General features: G+C 45.1%; 1 protein-coding gene across 1 annotated transcript; it reads right to left on the bottom strand.

Annotated features, from left to right (window-relative positions):
• Window positions 1-42: 42 nt before the first annotated feature.
• On the bottom strand, window positions 43-23,178 carry il12rb2 (interleukin 12 receptor, beta 2a; the record flags this gene model as incomplete). The annotated part of the gene is made up of 11 exons (XM_084308421.1): window positions 43-983; window positions 2,453-2,537; window positions 2,984-2,996; window positions 6,172-6,273; window positions 6,664-6,849; window positions 7,023-7,233; window positions 9,418-9,479; window positions 11,601-11,745; window positions 13,976-14,124; window positions 14,943-15,089; window positions 23,028-23,178. The coding sequence occupies 11 exons, from the start codon at window positions 23,176-23,178 to the stop codon at window positions 528-530; spliced, it is 1,707 nt and encodes a 568-aa protein (XP_084164547.1). The 3' UTR covers window positions 43-527.
• Window positions 23,179-23,864: the final 686 nt, after the last annotated feature.

Genomic DNA, 23,864 nt, shown 5'->3' with positions numbered 1-23,864 from the left:
TAGTCAGGCCCTCAGTAGAAACTCCAGTTTTAGGGTTCCAGCTGGTTAATTTAGTCAGGCGGGCCCTCAGTAGAAACTCCAGCTTTAGGGTTCCACCTGGTTAATTTAGTTAGGCCCTCAGTAAAAACCAGTTTTAGGGTTCCGCCTGGTTAATTTAGTTGTAGTAGTGGTGTATCTTAAGACTTCTCATGAGATCAAAAGTCTTGTTTCAGCATTCATTTAGTCAGGCCCTCAGTAGAAACTCCAGTTTTAGGGTTCCAGCTGGTTAATTTAGTCAGGCCCTCAGTAGAAACTCCAGTTTTAGGGTTCCACCTTGTTAATTTAGTTAGGCCCTCAGTAAAAACCAGTTTTAGGGTTCCACCTGGTTAACTTAGTCAGGCCCTCAGTATAAACTCCAGTTTTAGGGTTCCACCTGCTTAATTTAGTTATGCCCTCAGTAGAAACAACAGTTTTAGGGTTCCACCTGGTTAATTTAGTCAGGCCCTCAGTAGAAACTCCAGTTTTAGGGTTCCACCATTTGACAGGTTCTAGCCATTCCCTAAGAATTCACTGCAGTCGATTTTGACAGCATCCAGTGTCAACCTCCCACCAAACACCAGAGGGTCCATGAAGACATTATAGCTGGGGACGAAACCCAGAACACTCATACATTGTTCCTCAAACTCATCCTCCTCTTCCTCTATTCCATTTCCCGGCCCATGTGTCGAGATGTAGTCCATAGTCTTTCCCGGCCCATGTGTCGAGATGTAGTCCATAGTCGTGTTCGTGTCCTGAGAGCTGTTCGACTCATGGGAGAGGCTCTTGATGTAGGAGATCTGAGGGTACAGACACGTGACTGGGGTCAAATTGGGCTGGAGAAGGAGGTGTGTGGAGGTGCCACTGCTCTCCTTGTGCAGCTCCTGCACCTCCACAGTGACGGGCTCCTCCTCATCTTCCTCACTCAGGCTAGAGTCGCTCTGGTGGAGCTGGAGGCTCATCTTGCCCTGTTAGAGACAACAAGGCTGAGTGTAACAACTGTTAAAGACAACAAGGCTGAGTGTAACAACTGTTAGAGACAACAAGGCTTAGTGTAACAACTGTTAGAGACAACAAGGCTGAGAGTAACAACTGTTAGAGACAACAAGGCTGAGAGTAACAACTGTTAGAGACAACAAGGCTGAGAGTAACACCTGTTAGAGACAACAAGGCTGAGAGTAACAACTGTTAGAGACAACAAGGCTGAGAGTAACAACTGTTAGAGACAACAAGGCTGAGTGTAACAACTGTTAGAGACAACAAGGCTGAGAGTAACACCTGTTAGAGACAACAAGGCTGAGAGTAACACCTGTTAGAGACAACAAGGCTGAGTGTAACAACTGTTAGAGACAACAAGGCTGAGTGTAACAACTGTTAGAGACAACAAGGCTGAGAGTAACAACTGTTAGAGACAACAAGGCTGAGAGTAACACCTGTTAGAGACAACAAGGCTGAGAGTAACAACTGTTAGAGACAACAAGGCTGAGTGTAACAACTGTTAGAGACAACAAGGCTGAGAGTAACAACTGTTAGAGACAACAAGGCTGAGAGTAACAACTGTTAGAGACAACAAGGCTGAGTGTAACAACTGTTAGAGACAACAAGGCTGAGAGTAACAACTGTTAGAGACAACAAGGCTGAGTGTAACAACTGTTAGAGACAACAAGGCTGAGAGTAACAACTGTTAGAGACAACAAGGCTGAGTGTAACACCTGTTAGAGACAACAAGGCTGAGTGTAACAACTGTTAGAGACAACAAGGCTGAGAGTAACAACTGTTAGAGACAACAAGGCTGAGAGTAACAACTGTTAGAGACAACAAGGCTGAAAGTAACAACTGTTAGAGACAACAAGGCTGAGTGTAACAACTGTTAGAGACAACAAGGCTGAGAGTAACAACTGTTAGAGACAACAAGGCTGAGAGTAACAACTGTTAGAGACAACAAGGCTGAGTGTAACAACTGTTAGAGACAACAAGGCTGAGAGTAACAACTGTTAGAGACAACAAGGCTGAGTGTAACAACTGTTAGAGACAACAAGGCTGAGTGTAACAACTGTTAGAGACAACAAGGCTGAGAGTAACAACTGTTAGAGACAACAAGGCTGAGAGTAACAACTGTTAGAGACAACAAGGCTGAGAGTAACAACTGTTAGAGACAACAAGGCTGAGTGTAACAACTGTTAGAGACAACAAGGCTGAGAGTAACAACTGTTAGAGACAACAAGGCTGAGTGTAACAACTGTTAACCCTTTCAGGTGTTCTATCACATGTGAGAATTTTGAGAACTAAACATTCTGAGTACGAAATCAGAGCCTTTGTTGAAAGCTACGTTAAGTTATGTGTAGTAAGAATGTAATTTGTATAGTGTGATAAAAATTTACAAACAAAAATTATTCAAAGTCAAACGTTATAGATAGTGTTATAAACTATAAATAACCTTCTCTTTGGCACAGTTCCTCGCCCATTTGCTGTTGGCAGGATCTGGTACATCTGGCATGAGGAAGGGGGAAAACATGCAGAATCTAGTAGGAGAGAGAAAGAGAAAGAGAGTTGAAGGAGAGGACATTGATAAATGGTGTCCTAGCAACATTCATATGGCAACAGATGCTATTCACTGTTACAGTATTTTTAATGTCAGGTTCTACTGTCACTTTTCTACCAGACTACAAACTGTTCTCACCTTTGCCTTGTGTGTGCGTTTGGATCTATGTCACAATGTGTGTAAATATCGTATTCCTTTCTTTTAACTATCTCCTTTAATACAGGCTTTAACATGGATGCTGCTGCAATTTCCTTCTCACTAAACTTGACTGTTCATCAAATGTGTTGCAAAAGAACAGAACACAAACCACAGAGCTAGAAGTCAATTGAATAATGAAACAGAAGTCAATCACTGCTACTCAACGTGCCTACAGTAGGGTTAGTATTAATTCACTTTTAGGCTTGTTTTGCCATTAAGCCCCATTACCTCTGCTGTATGGCTGTATGGCACAGGAACACAACCAGGAAGATCAGGGAGAGCAGTACAAATGTGACGACCACAAGGTTTGATGTTTGATGCTCCTCTGAAACAGTGATGACATGCGAGGAGACCATCAGCAATCAACAATATTTATTTAAAACATGTTTAAGATGCAAAGCATTTCCATCTGCAAAGTCACTAACTCACTCATTCAGTTATGGCCACTTTGTCCCTAGTGGCGGCTCACAAGCAATGCACTCTGTGTAAGCTTTGTGTCTATCACATAGTGTGTCTTTGTTTCTTTTTACATGTATTTTACCGCATTTCTGCTTTATGTGAGAGTACAGTGATAGGGAGGGAGAGAGCGGATGACAGGCAACAAAGGTTTTGAAGCCAGGACATTGCGATGACATAGTATGCGTCTTAGCTTAGCTGAGTTACCAAGATGCTGCATCAGCTATAATTCTATGTAATTATTCGGCAAAAGAAATAAAATTAATAACAGTCAAGTTACTCTGTAAACTTGTATGTTTATATTTTATGTCAGACTAGTTATAGTGATCAATGATCACAATGACATTTTTTATTTTGTATTCTTATTTGTGACTTGTTTTTGACTACCTAAATGTTTACTGTGAGCGATCTGTAGTGCCGAATGTCCCTCTGGATAAATAAAGTATTTCTATTCTATTCTATATACAGCTAATTACATTGAAAGAGCCTTACTGCTAATTATGACAATTTTTCCAGCTGGGCCCTCTCCTTTGGTAGTCCAGGCGGTCATCCACAGGCTGTATTGTGCTGGAGACAAGTCCTCCTCAATGATGTGTGTGGTTTTTGTAGCTTGTATACCGTCTGGAACACAAAGTTCATACGAACAAGTTAAAGTAGCCATTTCTCAAGTCAGTCGTACTTATAATCTCAAAATAGCTAATCAATTACTATGATTACTCACATCCCACAAATACTACACATTACAAACTGCCATAACTTCAGTGTATGAGGTGGTTCTCAAGTCAAGTAAACCAAAGGTCTACAGAGCCAAAACACCCATACCACTTTGTCACTGCCTCTACCAATACAGAGTCCTGAACCGGGTTCCTTTCTAACCTGTTGGAACCCAAGCTGAGCATGACATAAGAGCAAAATGGCCGCTGTGTGAATATGGTCAATTGGATATCAGTACCCCATTTTAGCCTGGTATCGGCCCAATATCAGATACCAGTAACGGTATAAGTGCATCCCTAACGCCAAATAGTGTTAGTACAGTAAGCATTTCTGACAAAATATTATACTTACGGTAGGAAAAGCTCTTGTCATTGTTTCTGATATAGATGCTATAATTGCTGACACATCCGAAGCTTAGTTTCCTTGGAAACTCCTCCCAGGTCACCGTCACTCTGTCCCCATGTATCACCTGATCGCGCAGATGGATTGATGGACCTTCTTTTGGAGCTACAGACCAAGTTGACAGACAGTTGGTTAGGGTGTAAAGAGATGTTCGTAACTGTGAAGCCTGTGAGACATAGACAGGTTTTCTTTGCAGCATCATAAGTTCATAACAGAGAAACAGTTAACCGTCACTTTTCGGAATCAGGTTTTTCAATCTGGCATGACAAGGGTCTAAAATATAAAAGAAATCTGTATAAATATGATATCTTCAGTTGTTTTGCCGATCTGTCTATAGATGATACCCCCAATAATAGAACCAGGGAGGCCTGGGAGGCCGAACTTGGACTGACATTCGATGACAATTGGTGGGATGCTGCCCTAAGTACTTTTCACACAAGCTCAACCTGTGCACGTCTCACTTTTATACAATTGAAGGTACTATTTAGAATTCATTATTCCAAAGCTAAACTGTCACAAATATATCCTAATGTGACAGATAGTTGTGACAAATATCATTCCTCACCCTGTAATTTAACCCATAATGTTTTATTCATGTCCGCTCTTGGTTAACCTATGGACAAAATTATTTGACACACTGTCCAAAATATTCACAATCTCTGTAAATATTTCTCCACATACTGCTATCTTTGGGGTTCCAGAAGACGGTATGCACGGCTCAGACAATTAGAGGTTTTGGCTTTTACCTTCTTAATAGTGAGATGCCATCTTGGTGGAAGTCTACTAAACAACCCTCTAGTACCCAATGGCTGAGAGAAGTAATGTCCTTTTTAAAATGAGAAAGAATCAGATATTCTACCAGAGATAATCTAAATACATTCCAAAATAAATGGGACCCTTTCCTGACATTTTTAACTCTAAATTCCCACTCACTGAATGATTGAGCCCCCCTCTCTCTCTTCTCTCTTTCTACCTTTCCTTCTCCACTTCCTTTTCTATTTCTCTCTTACTATTAAGGGCTTTTATATTCTTTGTTTACAAAAGCGAGATTATGTGCCATGTTCCTTTTAATATTTTATTATTCAAAAATGTTCTTCTTAAAATTCCGATGTCTGTTTTTTATGTGTATGTTTTAAAAAAAAATAAGAAATTTAAGGAAGTCGGCAAGACAAATTATCCTGTGTTGATGCTGGAAAGTAGTCATTCCATGTGCACCTGAATAAGCTAGATATGTACATACAGTGAACTGACACTGATTTCGTGCCTAACTTCTAATAAAAATATGAATGAAAAAGGATTAAAGACTGAGAGTGTGTGTTGCTACTGTGCAACCAGGGGGCAGGAGGCCATGGTGGACATTAGACAAACAGGTAAAAAGATGTGTTGTGCAGTAAATTGCACAGATCCGTTTGTGGTCTGGAACAAAGGAGGGGTTTGGTAATTGCTCATCATTGCTTGAGAACTTATTAAGGCAATCAGCACAGTCTGAGCCAATTACACTGAGTGTGGAGAGGAAGTGTAAGACTCCAACAACAATGCATTCAACATTATTCATTTGTAACAATATTTACAAACAAAATATTGCTCATAGCCCACTGATCCCAATCCTGAATTGGCTGTGAATATCAAGACTTAATAAACTGTTAATTGCCTCCTGGCTGCATCCACACCTAGATTAGATAAGAACTGTATTATCCCTGTGAGAAAATTACTTTATTTACTAGTACTGCACACATAGTTGAATTCAACAAAACGTATGTGTATGCTTTTGAACGAATATTAAATAGATTTCCATAATCCATGTTCATAATCACAGACACCATTCTGCTCCTCTTAGCTCTTACCTGATTCCCAAGTGCTGACTCTCTCAAACCCAGCCTTCCCCAAAGACTCCCCATAGAACACATAGACTGCCCCCTCGTAGCACCGGAATGGCTCAATGTTGTCTGCAGAGGAGATGTAGAGAAACAGACCAAAAGGGGGTTAGGATACAAAAGACAAGTGTTTTGACAAAGTGACTTGTCAAGAAAAAGAGATGAGGGGCGGAAAATAGAATCAAATGCCAAAGAAATGAGCCTGTGTGGCATCATGAGCTTGGAATTCTAACGGTCCATCTGCATTCAGAGTCATTTTTAAATATTGAGCATGTATGTGTGGAGTCTACAGTGTATGTGTGGAGACTACAGTGTACGTGTGGAGTCTACGGTATATGTGTGGAGTCTACAGTGTACATGTGGAGTCTACGGTATATGTGTGGAGTCTACAGTGTACATGTGGAGTCTAAAGTGTATGTGGGTGGGTAGTCTAAAGTGTGGTGCTATGACCAGTATACATACCTGTGATGATGACATGGTTCTCATTAGGGCCCAGTCTGAGCCACCTCAGCTCCTCCCCCTGCTGGCCTACAGGATACCACTCGACCAAGTATCCAGTGTGCAACTGTGTAGTTTCAGGCTCTCTCCAGGAGATGGAGACACTGTGGTTGCTCAGCACATCTACACTCACATCCCGAGGGGGCTGAGCTGTGAACAGAGAGTAGATGACTGTATCTCCCTTGAAAGGGTTTTTACAACAAAATAACAATAATAAAGTCTATTCAGTCAGTGTTTGTATAATAATAACATCTTACTTTTCGCTTGGTGATGGGAGTGAGTGTATATTGTTTACCTGCTGAACGTGGGAGTAGATGTTTTACCTGCTGTACGTGGGAGTAGGATGATGGCAGGAGGGGAGAGCCCTCTGGAGTTCCGAGCAAACACAGTGACCTCACAGGGGGCACAGGAATGAACCGAAGAATGATTGTCAGCCGCAGAGATGCTCTCAGTGGATTTCCTTCCTGTCCTGGTATCACGAACTTCGAGTATGTACTCTACAATCTTCCCTCTTGCATTGGAGTCATTCAGCTTCTGCAACCAGAGGAATCATCAGTTAGTCTTGCAGAAATGTTTTCCTAAGTAAACTGGGAACTCCACTACCCTAGACATCTGAAACTATCCTGAAACGTGTTCATCCTCAAGAGCGGAATTCACACAAGGCACACAAATCTCATAGAACATAAAAGTAAAGATTGTAAAACAAAGGGGATTAACTACTATTTATTGCTTCCAACGTGTCCATACTGTATAATGTCCATACTGCATAAGGGTACAGCTTATGGGAGATGGGCCCCTGTCATCAAGGGGTTGTACTTATGAGTGGTCCTTATAAGATACAAATATTTACAATTTACAATTTAGTCATGGAACTCCTCTCTGGTAAATAAGAATACCTTGAAGACTCTAACAGGAGCACTCATTTAAGGGTACTATGACTATGCTTGCACCTCATGGTACCAAAGCATCTCAAAGGCCCTAAAAACAAGGCTACAAACATCACAAAACAAACAGGTCAGACTACTGCTTGGCCTTACTCCTAAAACCCACCTTACCCCTGCCCATTTTGACAATCTAGGATGGTTTAGAGTAGACGACAGAGTACAGCAACTTGCAATGTGCCTGGTCTACACTGTAAACAATTTATGTTTTTTCACAGGAAATTCACTGTATTATTTTACAGATTACTTTTGTTTTTCTACTTTAAGTGTAAATGCCATAAAAATACAGTAAATTACTTTTTATAAAAATATTAACCATTAAATAAAGTTTGTAATCTGTAAATTTATTTGATTTTACTGTACTTTGACAGTAAGTATTTGGCAACCATTGATGCCAGACATTTACCGTTTTCTTGCAGCTTTTGGTCTTAGTGTACAAGATACACTACACCACTAAGATACCCATGTACCTGTCGAAATACTTCCCAAAGGTCAGTGAAGTCCACGACCACAACACCAGAGGGAGTTCCACAAATCACGTTCAACCCAGATTCGGCTCAAACAAGGGACTAAACACGTTTCGCAATTATGCCACAATAATGTGGAACGCCCTACCCACAGCCGTAAAGGAATGTGAATCCCTACCCTCCTTCAAAACCGCTCTCAAAGAGCACCTACGGGTGGCTGCAATTAGAAACTGGCCCCGGTAAATGTCAAAATACCCCCCCCCCCCACCCAACCCCCTCCAATGTACAGTTTCTTCCCCTTCGGATGTATATTTTTTTATGATCTCTTTTTCATACACCGTATATTTGTATGTCTTGTATGTCATAAATGTCTTGATGAATTGAAAATGGAGGACCCTTATGTAAACAAGACAAAAGTATTTTTCTGGTCTTCATCCTCTTAGCAGTTGTTAGTATTGAGCTTACTGTATTGTACCCATTCTGCAATCTGTTAATAAAGTTTTCAATCAATCAATCAATCAATCAATCATTTAGCTGACACTTTTATCCAAAGCGACTTACAGATTGTGAACAACATGTCACCTGGAGGGGTATAGCTGAGGGTCAGTGGCATTGTTCGTCAAATAGTATTGAGCTTATAGAGTGCATAGTAGTATAGACTATTAGCAAGATAGGTAGTATGTAAGAATAGTGGCATAGTATTATATCGGAGTATACATAGTGGAGTATCAGCTGTCCTGACTGTGGTGGGGAGTTCGTTCCACCATTCTTTCTGGTGCAAGTGTCTCTCTGGCTTTTTGGTCTTTCTATGAATTAGACTCAGGCAGCTCTTCTTTTCTTGTAAACTGAAACTCACACGTGTCAGGTCTGGGTTTCAGTTACTTCTCCTACTTTCAGTGTGAGATCTGGGGGAAGGGCAGGGGGTTGAGAGTTGACCTTTAGTGCCGCAAATACTAGCAGAGCAGCCAGACCAGAAGGTGTGACTACGGCTCCATCACTACGTGACCACAGACACAGAGAGAGGGACAGGGGCAGGAAGGAAAGTGAAACAATGCATAACGTAGTGGCAAAAACTTTCTCACACAATACATTAGTGCTACGTGCATTATCTCACGCCATCTTTCACAATATGCATGAACCATGCTCACTCATAGCAATCTGTGAAGAGAGGAAGTGTAATTTCTTAGTGCCTCTAATGAGACTGTGTGTGTGTGTGTGTGTGTGTGTGTGTGTGTGTGTGTGTGTGTGTGTGCGCGTGCGTGTCTGCGTGCGTGTGCGTGCGTTGAACTGAGATGTTTGAAGAGGCTTACATTCCAGTGTACAGTAATAATGGAGAGTCCAGAACACCACACGTCCAGCTCTTTGGCTGGGGCTGTAAAACAATAATAATCATTCACAGGTTGCTAATGATCATCACATTTCACTTCATGTTTTTAGTATGTTTTGACTTCATAGGATATCCTAAAGGAATAAACAGAAATCAACTTGTGTCAATGTTGAGAAAGTATTTGAGCTAATTAAATCGGAATGATGTTGGCAACGATGTTGTTTTACGGACACAATTCATTGTGTTACTATTTATCTTTAATGTCGTCCTTTGAAAGGGATAGACATCCCGTTCTCTGCTCAGTTCCATTTTTATCTGAAAGACAGATAGCCTCCGACAGCCATGACTAATAATTCCAAGAAACCGATAATTGTTAAGTTAGTATGCCTGGGTTTTGGCTTATGAATTGTTACCATGTTACATTCCCTAAAAAATGTAATGACATCTTTTCCCAATATCTTAACATGTCATGCCTTTGAATACATATTAAACACAAAAAATAACTCCTGTCTCCATAGCAACTAGCTTCTAGCATCTAACATGGGAAGTGGGGTCGGGGGGACTTTTCCCACCAAAATTAAGCGCCAACACAAAGACGCACAGCATAAGGTAGTAGATGTATGATAAAAGGAAAGGTCACCAGGTAATGTCCATACTCAGGATATCTTCTCATACCTTCTCAACTCAATGTGCAGACATCTTATTGTCTATGTTTCATGCATTCCTTCTGTCCAGCATCTGTGTAAAGCTTTTTGGATGTGCATGCTCTATCTATCTTTTTTTTTAAACTTAGATTTTTATTAAACATTTATAGACAAACAACACGACATATACAATAACCTCAACAACACTATTAAACAGACATAAATAATAAAGAAAAAAATGTAATACCCAAAAGACGAAAAATAAAAAATACTGACTTAAGCAAATAAAAAACATAAAACAATTGTCATACCTTAAACAAAAATAAAATTAGAAAACATTAAGTGTGTGACATGGGTTCAGAGACCCTCTTTGAACCTCTTTCCTCCTTTACCCTTCGCCCTCTTGTGGTGTATTTGGTTCTTCCTCTGTGATGTCGTTTTCGTTCCCCTTGTAATCCTCCCACTTTCCCCATCTTTCTCCAAATTTCTCTTCCTGTAACCTCAGCATGTGTGTTATCCTCTCCATATCCTGTATCTCTTCCACTATTCCTACCCATTGTGCTATTGTCGGTGGGTCTTCCTTGTACCACAGTCTCGTTATTGCTTTTCTGGCCGCTATCAACATTATCTTTATTAAATATTTGTCCCCCCCTTGTATTCCCTCGTGTGTCAGGTCTCCTAAGTAAAGCACCAGTCCTGTTTGTGGTAACCCGTATCCTAATATTCTGATCATTGCCTCCCCTATCTCCTCCCAATACCCCTTCAGCTTCTGACATCCCCAGAATATGTGCGTGTGGTTTGCCCCCTCCTTCCCACACATCCTCCAGCATGCTCTTTGTGTTGGTGCATATTTTCCCTTCAGCTCTGGGGTTATAAAGAATCTGATTATGTTTTTCCATCCAAACTCTTTCCATATCCTCGATCCTGTTGTTGAATGTTGCACCTCGCATATGTTCCCCCATTCCTTCCCTGTTATTTCTATCTCTAGCTCTCTCTCTGCATGCTCTATCTTTACTAGTATTTGAAACAGAAATCTGCTTACAGATCTGTTCAAATCTAAAGAGAATATTCACCTACATCATGACGGTTTACATATGTGTTTACAGATGACGGTAAGATGCTTATCTTCACACCATCTGTATCATAAATAATATTTTCAGTATCATTCATCTCTCCACTGCTACTTCTCACTCAAGGACGATCTGGCAAGGACATTTTGTGGGACACATGCGCAGTAGCGACTTTCTTCCACTCTGGCACAGCACTAACGTTTTGCAATTCCAAGCAGTCGAATGCAATTGCAAGATATTAACAACACACAAGCTGCCCCCAGTTGCTAAAAAATACATCAGGATTGTGCATGGCATCAGTCTCTCTCTCTCTCTCTCTCTCTCTCTCTCTCTCTCTCTCTCTCTCTCTCTCTCTCTCTCTCTCTCTCTCTCTCTCTCTCTCTCTCTCTCTCTCTCTCTCTCTCTCTGAAACAACAACAACAATTTTCTGGACTTGGTCCAAAATTGCTTACCTTCCTCTTGAGTCCAGTTTGAGATGTTTGCACTCCACTGGCTCCAAAGCCCAGTACTGAATTTGGTTCTGGCTCTGAAATCATACAACCTGTAGGGCTCCAGAGAAGATATGGACTGGACACCTGTTGGAGCTGTCTGCCAGACCTGCGAGTTACAATACACCTGTTATCCATACACAACATAATACATCTATATCATAACAATCACACTGCACCATATACATTTTTGCTAAAACATAAGCAATTTGCGCAATATACATTTCAGATTATTTATCTCCACCCTCAACTCACAGTTGTTCAACAGAGATGTTAGCCTGCAATATTAAGTCATTTTGGTTGTCACCAGTTCATATTTCATGTCAACTGTAGAACATTTTAAAAGTCACATTGCATTTAGTTTCAGAGCGCTTTTGCCTTAACCCCTTAAGATTATCCCACATTTAGCATAAAACGCCTGACGATTGCATACCCAAAGTAATTTGCGATCTATTATACTTTATACTTATATCACATGCATGAGTCTGGTCTCTTTTGAAAGGTAACATTCTGAAGTTTCTTACACATAAAGACTTATCATTAAAGATAAATAATTTTGAGTGCTGTATCTATTAGAGAAACAGAAGTTTGAACCAAGCCAAGGCTAAGAGATGAATCAAAGACTCTAGTCACCCAAACAACTGCCTCTTTGAACTGCTGCGGTCAGGCAAGCGCTACCGGAGTCTCATGGCCAGTACAGAGAGACTCAGAAGGAGCTTCTATCCCCAGGCCATCAGGATGCTCAATGACAATGACACTATGTAACAACCCATCATCTATACTCACTGCTCACACATCCACATGTACACACTCACTTTAAACAAACACTCACCTTACCACTCACTTTACTCACTTTAACACACTTTATATGTATCTATTATTAAAGGGATTTGCACTACATTCATACCTCATTTGCACCTTACCCTAAGTTTTGTACCTCATCTCATTTTAAATATGTTTTTGGTAGGTTTTTATTGGCATCTTCTCACTACCGGGCAGTCCGGTAGAGAGAGAGAGAGAGAGAGGAAGAACGGGAGATAGACGGGGGGAAGACATTCTGCAAAGGTCGCCGGGTCCGGGAGTCGAACCCGGGACGGCCGTGTTGCGACGCAGCGCAGTACATGGTGTGCTACTTGAGCACCCTGTATATGTATATTGACTGAACATTCCTTTACTTACTTTTTACTTACTTTTCTTAATAACTTTTTTTATTGTTTACTGTATGTAGCACAATCTCAGGGACTCATACAAAAACAAGCATTTCATCATAAAGTATTCTGTGTTTTATTATGAAAATAATAAACAAACTTGAACTTGAAACTTGAACACACTGAAATAAAATATTTGCTCCTTACTTTTGTATTGACTTGTTGCCAGATGCCTGTTTTGGGGTTCCAGCTGACATGTAGGAACTGGAAAACACAACGGTTCTATAGCCTGAAGTCTTATGTAGTACAGGTCCAAATTTTATAAGAATCCCACAGAAAATGAGTGTTTAACAAAGGTTTTTGTAATGTGTATACCGCAATAATTCAGCGTGATTATCCAAAATGGCCGTCCACTTCCATTCATTCAGGCGCACGAGTCAAAACAAAGAACTTGTTGGTCTTCTTCTGCCCCCTTCTTGTTGCAATCAGCGCTCGTCTGGGATCGCTTTCGTAGCAGACACTGCTTGGCTACAACGGTGGTCAATCATTTTCGCCATCAGCGGTGACTGGTCAGTTCAGGACCGTTTACAACCAGACATGGTCACTCATCGGAATGGCTTGTCAAATGACGCTTGCTGGATATTTTGTCTTGTAACTCGAGACCCGAAGCACGCAATAGGTGACGATCGAAAGGCGGCAAATTCAACTTTCAAACAATGTATTGGTGAAAAATGCAGCCCGGAGCCGGCAGACGAACGCAAAGTGCCGCGAAGTGCACGCGAGTGCAAAACGTCCCACCGGTAGGACGCAAAACGTTAAAAGGTTGTATAGTTCCAGCAGCTTTGCAGCACAAAAGGCAGTTATCTGAAAGCTCCTTAAGTCAAATCTACCTTGTGAAATAACTAACTCAGCATGGAATAAAAAAAAACACCAACTAAATCAATTGACCTATCTCAAGCCCTGCCCTCTTTTCTTGATCCTCCAATCACAAACTTTGTTTAGGTCAATTGAGTAACAAACTATAGGTTGACTAAGAAATGTATTCATTCATTGACTAGCCAATTGACTAGGAAGTGTCAGCCCTCCTGACAGATGGTCTCCAGCGGTTGCAATGTTGTATTGGTAATTACTAACTTTCCATTGCAAAAAAAGGTTCAACAGGATGGATGACATAAAACAGGCAGTACTTACGGAACGTGGATCCCGGTGGGTCAGCCATGCCTGTTGTTCTGTTCTGTATTGGATCTCCAGGTGATGAGTCTTCTGGGCCTGTGCCACCTGAATGTCACAGCCCCAGGAGGAGCACTCTGCCTGGGCGAGCACAGGAGGAGACGGCATCACTGTCGCAACAGAGCAAGAGGATAGGGTGATACTAAGATCAAGACAGTTTACATTTTTTTTTATTTTAAATTTTTTACAAAAGAGCAGCTATAACATTCAGCTAGCCTGGCTGAAAACTAGGGAGAGGTATTTTTGGCCAACAGCTAGGCTAGCTGATCCGCATCTGCTTCCATTAATTTGTGCTAAACTAGGCTAGCTTGCGTTCATCTTTCTACTTTCTTGTCAAATGATGCTCGCTGGATATTTTGTCTTGTAACTCGAGACCCGAAGCACGCAATAGGTTGAGTGTGGTGACGATCGAAAGGCGGCAAATTCAAGTTTCAAACAATGTATTGGTTGATCTGCAAAAAATGCAGATCAAAGTGCCGCACTTTGCGGTACTTTGCGCTCGTTTGCAGGCTCCGGGCTGCATTTTTCGCTGATCAACCAATACATTGTTTGAAAGTTTAATTTGCCGCCTTTCGATCATCACCACACTCAACCTAGGAAATTGGTATCTATCTTCTCTGGAGAAGACGGTTTCCCATAATGTTGGGGTGTTCCTTTAAATACTTCTCACAGCAAGTGGAGATGAGTGTGTGACTTTTTTCTTATTTTTTCCCCAAATGTGAATCATATAACATCACTCTGCCTGGCCCATGCCGTGCAACCTTCTAGAAACGACCATAAATTAAATACTGCACAGTTGCCAATAGTTGTCATAAACATATCACAATGTAACATTATACCATGGGAACTGGCAAAGCATTGCTACACCTTAAATCAGGACAATTGTGTAGGTGCTTCAAGGATGATTGGTGATATGTAGCTGTCATACCAATGTCACAGAGTGTGAAGTTGAGAGTGGCGGACACTTCAGAGCCTAGTTTGTTGCTGGCATTGACCCACACGGAGATCACCTGGACCGAACTGGACACAGTGAAATTAGCAGAGAGAATTAGCCTGTCGGATCCCTTGGGGGAGCCTGCGTAGAGCCCAGGCACATTGGTGTGGTTTCCAGATGTAGTTCTCACCCTGGAACATATGAGGCATAGGTTTCATGTGGCAAAAGGTTTTATAGGTTGTACAATAGTATTATCTAGCTACATCAAGTGACGTGGATGCACTTAATACAGTTGATCAGGTTGTAAAGTACTAATAACGTTGTTACCGCCTTCCCAAAGTGCTATGAAACTGTGTGATTCTTCTTTCTCTTTCAAACTTACCACAGCTTTGAAGTATTTTGAAGGTAAGTATCCCTTCCTCTATTCCATGTACAAGTCACAACTCCCGGTTCACTATTTGTGACTTCCTGGGTGCAGTTGATGTTTTCAGGAGTAGCTGGTAGGTCTAAGGCAAAGAGGAATGGGGTGAAATAGAGTTGCTGTACAGAGAGCTTAAAGGGATTCTGATTTATTTTGGAACCCCTAGCCCTATTTGCTACATACCAATGATGATGTTGATTGGTAGTGTCCTTTCTCAGCACAATCCATGCTGTGTTCCTTGTACTAACTCTCAGGCTAGTTGGCCACAAACCATTGTGAGGTCAATGAATGAATGAATGAATGAAAACTTTATTTAACAGATTGCAGAATGGGTACAATACAGTACGGCTCAATACATACAATTGTTAAGGGGATGCAGACCTGAGAAGGACGTTTGTCTTGCTTCCATCAGGGTCCCCCAATGGGGTCGAGGGCCTGTCTGTACAAGCTGACGCTCGCTCCACAATTTACTCCACAGTGCACACAAAGTAAATTTGACGTTGCATTGGTTTGTGGCTAACTATACAGAGCTAGTATGAGGAACGATAGGTTATGTAGATAACCTAGTTATATTAGTATAGGCTAAGCTCCCGCTCTGAGCCTTACGAGATACTCTATATCGCCTGTGATACCTAATGTATCTCCCACGAACAAAAACACATGCACCCCACCTGTATGGGGCCCCGCCCCTTATGGTGGTACCACCCATATAATCATGACTCTGGTCATGACACACCCTTCCTCGCCAAAAACCCGTCCCAGGAAAAGATCCCTCAAGAGGGAACTCAGGGCGCGCAGAGCGGGAGCTTAGCCTATACTAATATAACTAGGTTATCTACATAACCTATCGTTATATTTCGTATGGCATCGCTCCCGCTCTGAGCCTTACGAGATAATGGGGAAGAGCGGGTGCGAGACCCGACAGATGTACCCCCTGAGGACCCGTAAGCCCACATCAAGGGGTGCGGGGAGCCCTGTCACCCCATCCTTCCTAACGAAGGGGGGGCGCAGTCAACTCCACCTGAATGCGAACAAGAGGGAGCCAGAACCCCTTGAACACACCGTACAGGCGGAACCACGTGTGACTCAACACACTGCGGCCCATACCCATACACTCCCGCTACCCGACCAAAGGACGGGAAGCAGGAAAGGCCACAGACCCCAGAACCGCCTGGGAGACAGAACCCCCGGTCATGTCCATGAGGTAAAACCTTACAAAGGGGCCCGGTGAGGACCATGAAGCCGCAGCACAGATGTCCTCCACCGAGGCCCCACCCAGGAGAGCGGCAGAGGCAGCCACCCCACGAGTGGAGTGCGCCCTGACGCCCCCAGGGGGATCCTGCCCAGCCAACGTGTAGCAGAGGGCAATACCCTCGCACAACCAATGGGACAGGCGCTGCTTCGACAGTGCCTTACCAGCACGAGCCCCACCGTAACAGACAAAAAGCTGATCGGTAACCCTGAAGTCCTGAGTACGGCTGAGGTAAAACCCCAAAGCACGGACTGGACATGACAGGTGAAGGCCCGCATCTAACTCACTAGTGTGAGGAGGAGGACGAAAAGCCTGAACCACAATATCCCGGGAGCGGAAGGAACTCCGGATATTCTTAGGCACGAAAGCAGGATTAGGTCGCAGAGTGGCACCGCAATCGGTCCGAAAAGACAGGCACTCTGGACGTACCGAGAGAGCACAGAGCTCACCCACGCGTTTAGCGGAAGTGACAGCCAGCAGGAACGCGGTCTTGAAAGACAGCCGTCCCAACGGCGCCTGCTCGAGCGGCTCAAACGGGGCCAAGGACAACCGACCGAGGACCAATTGAAGATCCCAAGTCGGAGCCAAGGAGCGTTGCACCGGCTTAACGCGTCGAGCGCCAAGCAGGAAACGCTTCACAAGAGGGTGGCTGAACAAGACATTCCCCTCAAATCCCTCATGATAGGAGGATATAGCTGCTGCATATACCCTCACTGTCGAAGCCGACAGACTATCAAGGAGAGACTGGAGATAACCCAGAACAGCATCCAGGGGGCAGGAGACTGGGTCCCAGCCCCCCCCCTTACACCATTCTTGGAACGCACGCCACCTGCCCGCGTAAACCGCGACAGTGGAGGGAGCATGCGCACACCGGATGGTATCAACCACTGCGGGATCCATCCTCTCCAGACTCACCCTCCCACCAGCCACACCACCAGGCGTTGACCCAACACCGGAGGCTGGACAAGCACTCCGTTGCGCTGCGAGAGGGCCGTCGCTGACCACGGAATGACCCAAGGAGGAGCGACCAGAAGCTGGATTAAGACCGGGAACCACACTGACGTGCCCCGGTCCGGCGCGACCAGGATCACCGTCCTGCGCTCCCTCCGTATCCGCTCCAACAGCTGACTCAACAGCTGTACAGGAGGGAAGGCGTACAGAAGACCGGGCGGCCACGGAAAGGTCGAGAAGGCATCCACCCCCAAGGGGGGATGATCCGCTCGACTGAGCGAGAACCACAAGGGGCACTTGTGAGAACGTCGGCACGCAAACAGATCTACCGAGGCCTCCCCGAACCGATCCCAGATCTGTCTGACTATGTCGGGGCGGAGTTCCCACTCGTCGTGACGAGGACCGCCCCGAGACATTATATCCGCCGCCACATTTTCCGTACCAGGAACGTGGAGCGCCCGCAGACTGCACAGCCTGCGGGATGCCCATAGCAACAGTTCGCGCGCCACCCGGAGCAGGCGGGCGGAACGAGTCCCACCCTGCCTGTTGATATACGCCGCCGCCGTCACATTGTCCGTCCTGATCAAAACATGCTGGCCTACCACCAGGTGGCCGAGCCGTTTGAGGACCAGGAGGACCGCCTTCAACTCCAACACATTGATATGCAGGACAGCCGGGTCGGCATGACCCGTCCAGCTGCCCCCCACTGCGTGGGTCCGAAACGCCCCTCCCCAACCTGTGAGAGAGGCGTCGGTGAAAACCGTGACGTGGGAGCCTCTGCTGCCCATGGGGACCCCAGCGGAGAGGATACCCAGCCTCCCCCAGTGGGCGAGATCCCCCCATATCGACAAAGGAACCGTCAACCGTCTCCCTTTGCCCCACACCGGATCTATTCTCAAAGAGAGAAACCACCTCTGTATCCGCCTCATAAAGAGGAGGCCAAGAGGAACCACCGTGTGGGCCGCCGACATAAGGCCCAGCAGACGCATCACCTGCAGCGCCGTAACCGTCCCTCCCAGACGGAAACCCCCGAGCGCGTGACGGAGATCCCCCCGACGCTGCTCCGAGAGGGTCGCAAGCATGGGCTTCGACCTCAATGTCAAGCCCAAGTACTCCACCTGTTGACTGGGAAGAGGGGTACTCTTCTTCCAATTCACAGCAAAACCCAGGCTGGTGAGGAATTCCACCACCAGTCGAGTATGAGACCTGGCAACCTCCTCTGAACGGCTGAGGAGCAGAATGTCGTCGAGATAGAACAAAACTCGTATCCCCCGACGACGTAAAGGCCCCAGAGCAGCCGCCACGCACTTGGTGAATGTGCGGGGAGCCAGAGAATAACCGAACGGCATTCTGTGGTACTCGTACGCTACGCCCTGAAACAGGAACCGTAGGAACTTCCTGTGAGGAGGGAAAATGGGTATGTGAAAATACGCATCCTTCAGGTCTATGGAGGTGAACCAGTCCCCCCTCCTGACAGCAAGCAGAAGGAGTCGGACGGTCAACATCCTGAATGGTCTCACTACAATCAACCGATTGAACATGGACAGATTCAGTATAGGTCTGACCCCCCCAGTCTTCTTGGGCACCAGAAAATAACGGGAGTAGACGCCTGACATTGCGTCCTCTCTCGGGACCACAACGACGGCCTGCTTCGCCAACAGAGATCGAATCTCGTCGGCCAGGGCTGTCACCGCGCCCGACCCTGACAACAGGGTCGGCACCAAACCTGAGAACGGAGGATGGGGCCGCGCAAACTGCAAAACCAGCCCCGCCTCTAACGTTCTCCTCATCCACCGATTCAAGGGACATTCCCGTCGCCATATGTGAATATAATCCCACAGCGCCCCCGCCGTCAACTGACGCTGGGCCGCAAGGAACAGCAGATAATTGGCCCGGTCCCCCCCGTCGTGCAAAGCACCCAAGGGGGGACCCCGACAGAAAGGGCCGGTTTGATACGGGAGGAGCGGTCATCAAACTTGTGGACACACACTCACCCCCTGAACACCCCTCCAGCACACGCTGAGGAGCCGTTCCGCAGCCAGACACGCAAGGCCTGAGGACCCCATGGGCTCCTACACGCCGAAGCCCTGCAGTGATATTACTACCACTCAAATCACGCCAGCCTCTCCTTTGCAGACCACTGCCGGTTTGACGGGAGTGGGAGGCAACAGCGCGATACCCCGCCTGGCGAGGGCGAAGCCGGGGTAACCCCTGCTGAGCATTCAACAGAAGAGGCACAGAGTCCCCCTGCTGACCACTGAAGCTAGTGGCAGCTGCAACACCAGGTTCCACCCACCCACAACCTGCGGTGTAGGAACCACGCGACGACGGAACATTCTCACGGACAGACCCAGGCTCAGCCATCAACTGGGTGTCAGCCCCTGTCTCCATGAGAAGTGAAGAATGGGGCCGCATACGCTTCAAAGAAGGTTCGCGGCCCGCAGCCAAAGGAGAACGCTCAAAGCCCCGCTTCTGGGGATACCAGAGAGAGGACCGAACGGGGAGCGGGCTGCTCGCGGCAAAATGACGACGGGGTGGTTTACCAACCCCGAAATCATCAAAAATGGCCGATCCCTCGGCCGCCAAGACTGTCGGCCTTGCGAAACCCTGTCGATTCTCCAACCAGGGCACCACTGGCGGGGGAAACATGGCCGCCTGTCGAGGATCTCGCCACAGTCGTTGACGAGACCGTGCTCCCACCCCTGGCTGCACAGCGTGAGGCGGTGTAGGACCCGAATCAAAAACCGCCTGCGCCTCCACAGAACGCCCAAAAAGACTATCTGTGGAAAAAGGAGTCGTGAGGAGAGAAAACCTATCCTCTTCCCCAAGAGGAGACTGCTCCAACCAAAGATGCCTAACAACCAAAGTCGATAGCATCCGAATCCTCCCCGCAGTTATAGCTTGCGACTGAGTCAAGATCTCTATAACACCACAAACATGAATCACGTTCATAGTGTCGGTTGGACTCAAAGACCTACAACCCGACGCCATCTTGGATAGGAAAGTAGCCAGCTGAGCCACAACACTGGCCGCCGCTAAATGCCATCCTGCAGCAGTATACCACTCATCCGTCCATACTGCCACCCTCCGAGCCGACATGCTATCAAGCAACGGCCGGGCGGAACGTCGTTCATCCCCGCCTGGGCACAACAAAGAAGCTACCTGGCTACTTAGCCAAGGTACCCCCGGGCTGCACCCCGTCGTCAGCCCCTTCACCCGCAAAAAAGGTAAATAGAGCTCAGCGAACCCCCCCACACCCACCACCGACTGACCTTCATCAATGAAGGTGGCAAGAGGAGGGAAAAGCGGAATCCCGCGGCGGGGATTATTAGACATTCCAGCGTCAACATCAGCGTCAGCAGAAGAAGCAGCAGTAGCATTAGCATTAGCAGTAGCAGTAGCATTAGCGTCAACAGCATGTTCCAGGATCGCCAAGACATCGCCCACTACAGTGGAACGATCGCCAAGCCGCCCCGGCCCTGGTGCCGAAACATACTCCACAGCACGACCAACACCGACATCGACGCCTACTGACACAGACCTCACCTTTGTACAAGCCGACCCGATAGCCAAACCTTGTACGCTGCTCCTCGGTCCGTCGCCGTCAGCCGAGGAACCACCAGCACAGGTCTGCGTCGTCGAAACAAGCTCCGGAGAATCCAGGGAAACACAATCCTCCGGTAAGCCCTCAACATTATTAATCTTCCTTAATCTTTTCAATCCGCTAGCTCGCATGGTGCATAGCATCCAGTACGCTGGGACGAAAATAGAGGAAGGGTGTGTCATGACCAGAGTCATGATTATATGGGTGGTACCACCATAAGGGGCGGGGCCCCATACAGGTGGGGTGCATGTGTTTTTGTTCATGGGAGATACATTAGGTATCACAGGCGATATAGAGTATCTCGTAAGGCTCAGAGCGGGAGCGATGCCATACGAAATATAACAGCATGGATTGGAATGAAATCTATCAATCAACCATTGTTAACTAAGAAATAGGGCTAGAGTAAAAAAATAAATAAAAAAGAAACTGAACTATCCCTTTAAGACTAACAATCAGGTCAGATAAACAGATTTAAAAACATAGGCTGTGCTTTAAGTATGCATCTCGCACCCTGATAAAACACTACAAATGAATAACTTTCTATTTTCAAACTAGGGTCCGCCATGTGTTAGACCCAACAGCAGACGTTTCTTTCTTTCTTTCTTTCTTTCTTTCTTTCTTTCTTTCTTTCTTTCTTTCTTTCTTTCTTTCTTTCTTTCTTTCTTTCTTTCTTTCTTTCTTTCTTTCTTTCTTTCTTTCTTTCTTTCTTTCTTTCTTTCTTTCTTTCTTTCTTTCTTTCTTTCTTTCTTTCTTTCTTTAAATTTCAACTCTTACTTCAGCATTGATTCACAGTTGCATCCCTCTGAAACCACTAACCAACTAGCTGTGACACCCAGTGACCGGTAAGAGAATCTTTCTTTTATGGCCCTTTGACGTGCACTCTCCTGGGGACTCCTTCTATGACGTGCACTCTCCTGGGGACTCGTTCTATGGATCTCCATTCCCAGTACAACTTAAAGGTGCTGTAAGTGGTATTTTCTGTTCAAATAAGTGTTAAATAGTTCTACATTCCTACAGCCACTACTGAGTGTTTGTTCGGTAACATGGGTCTCCAAGTCCCTCTGCTCTGCTGTAAACAGAAAGTACCGTTTCTGGTATCCCTTCCCACTTTATCCAAACAGGAGAGAGAACCCTATATATTTTTACTTATTTCTAAGAAATCCTGCCAAGACAAATTTCCGGGCAGATTATTTTACTTGTTTCAAGCACATATTTGTTTTTATTTCTTATTTTTGCAGTGTGGAGTTATCTCTCCTGATTGGATAAAGTGAGAACGGGATACCAGATATTATGTATTTTCCGTTTACTGCAGAGTGGAGGGACTGGGAGACCCATGTTACTGACCAAACACTCTATATCAGTGATGGCTGTCACTGATACTATTTTAACATGTAGACCACTTACAGCACCTTTAACACTGCAAATGCACACTGTTAGCTGTTATTTCCCCTCCGTTAAATAGATCATTTTTTTCTTCTACTTTTTCTCCCCATTTTCAATTTTTCTCCCATCCCAATTTCGTATTATCCAATTCTACCCTCCCCTGTCTCGAACGTTGTTAGACCATGCCTCCCACTGGTCGGCTGCAATGTGGACGAAGCCTTGCATCACGTGTCCCCTCCGGTACACGAGGAGGCAGCCGTCCTGTAGGAGTCGCTGTCCACAACGTCCGATCCCCACCCACCGGCTTTCCCACCCCCTAATACTGCCAATTGTATTAGTATGAACGACCAGCCAAGCCGGAAGCAACGCAGAGAGCTGGGCTCGAACCCAGCATCTCCTGCGTTAGTGGCGAGCGCCTTGCCCACTGCGCCACTTAGCCGCCCTTTAAATAGATCATTCTATACTCACATCCAGTCTTGATGTCCATTCCACAGGGATCAAGGTCGTGTCCACAGCTCTTACACTCACAGCTGGGTGTTATGTTCTTCGTTGTATTCTCCACGTGAACCTCCATAGGTTGTTTGTATGGGTAGTCCTTCCGCTGTGGTATATCGTCCATACCGTACTTGTATATGGATAGTATAGAACTCTTGCACTTGCAGATAAAGGTGCATTCCACCCAGAAACTGGATTCTCGCTGCACCAAAGTTCCAGTGGTCGAATTGATGGTGCACGACCTCTTAGCTGGAAACAGAACAAATGACAAAAAACGTGGTTGGCACTTTAAAGTATAACTGATAATAACTTTTTTGTTATATCATTATCTACTTCAGTGGTCATTACAAATAAGGCCAATCAGGTTCCCCCGCCTACCTAGAAAACCTAACCCTCTCCATTTCAACAATTACAGTTTTGTCACAGTTTACATACAGTATAAATATACATGAAGATTGAACTTGCCTGTGTACATCTGCACAACCAGCACAACGATGACAGTGAGTATGGACCGTGGGTGGGATTCTGCAGCCATACTCTTCCTGGTCTTATGGTCTACTGCTGCTTTTTCCCCACAGATATAGTACACAGACAGCGCCCTGCAGTTATAATCAGTCAACAAACAAATGAACAAATACATAATGACATTAAATATAGATTTGATTTGTATTAAACTAATTCACGTTTTACCATTCATGTAGTTATTCCCATTTTTTGTTTATGAAAATTGTTTAGCTTTTGGTATAGGCTATCTACTGTAACTCCATAATCGTGAATATTTGTAATTTTTTTTAATCTATTCATCATAAA

This window comes from Notolepis coatsorum (assembly GCF_963971535.1).
Source record: "Notolepis coatsorum genome assembly, chromosome: 2".
Classification (NCBI taxonomy): Eukaryota; Metazoa; Chordata; class Actinopteri; order Aulopiformes; family Paralepididae; genus Notolepis; species Notolepis coatsorum.
This window is presented reverse-complemented; position numbering and strand designations above follow the sequence as displayed.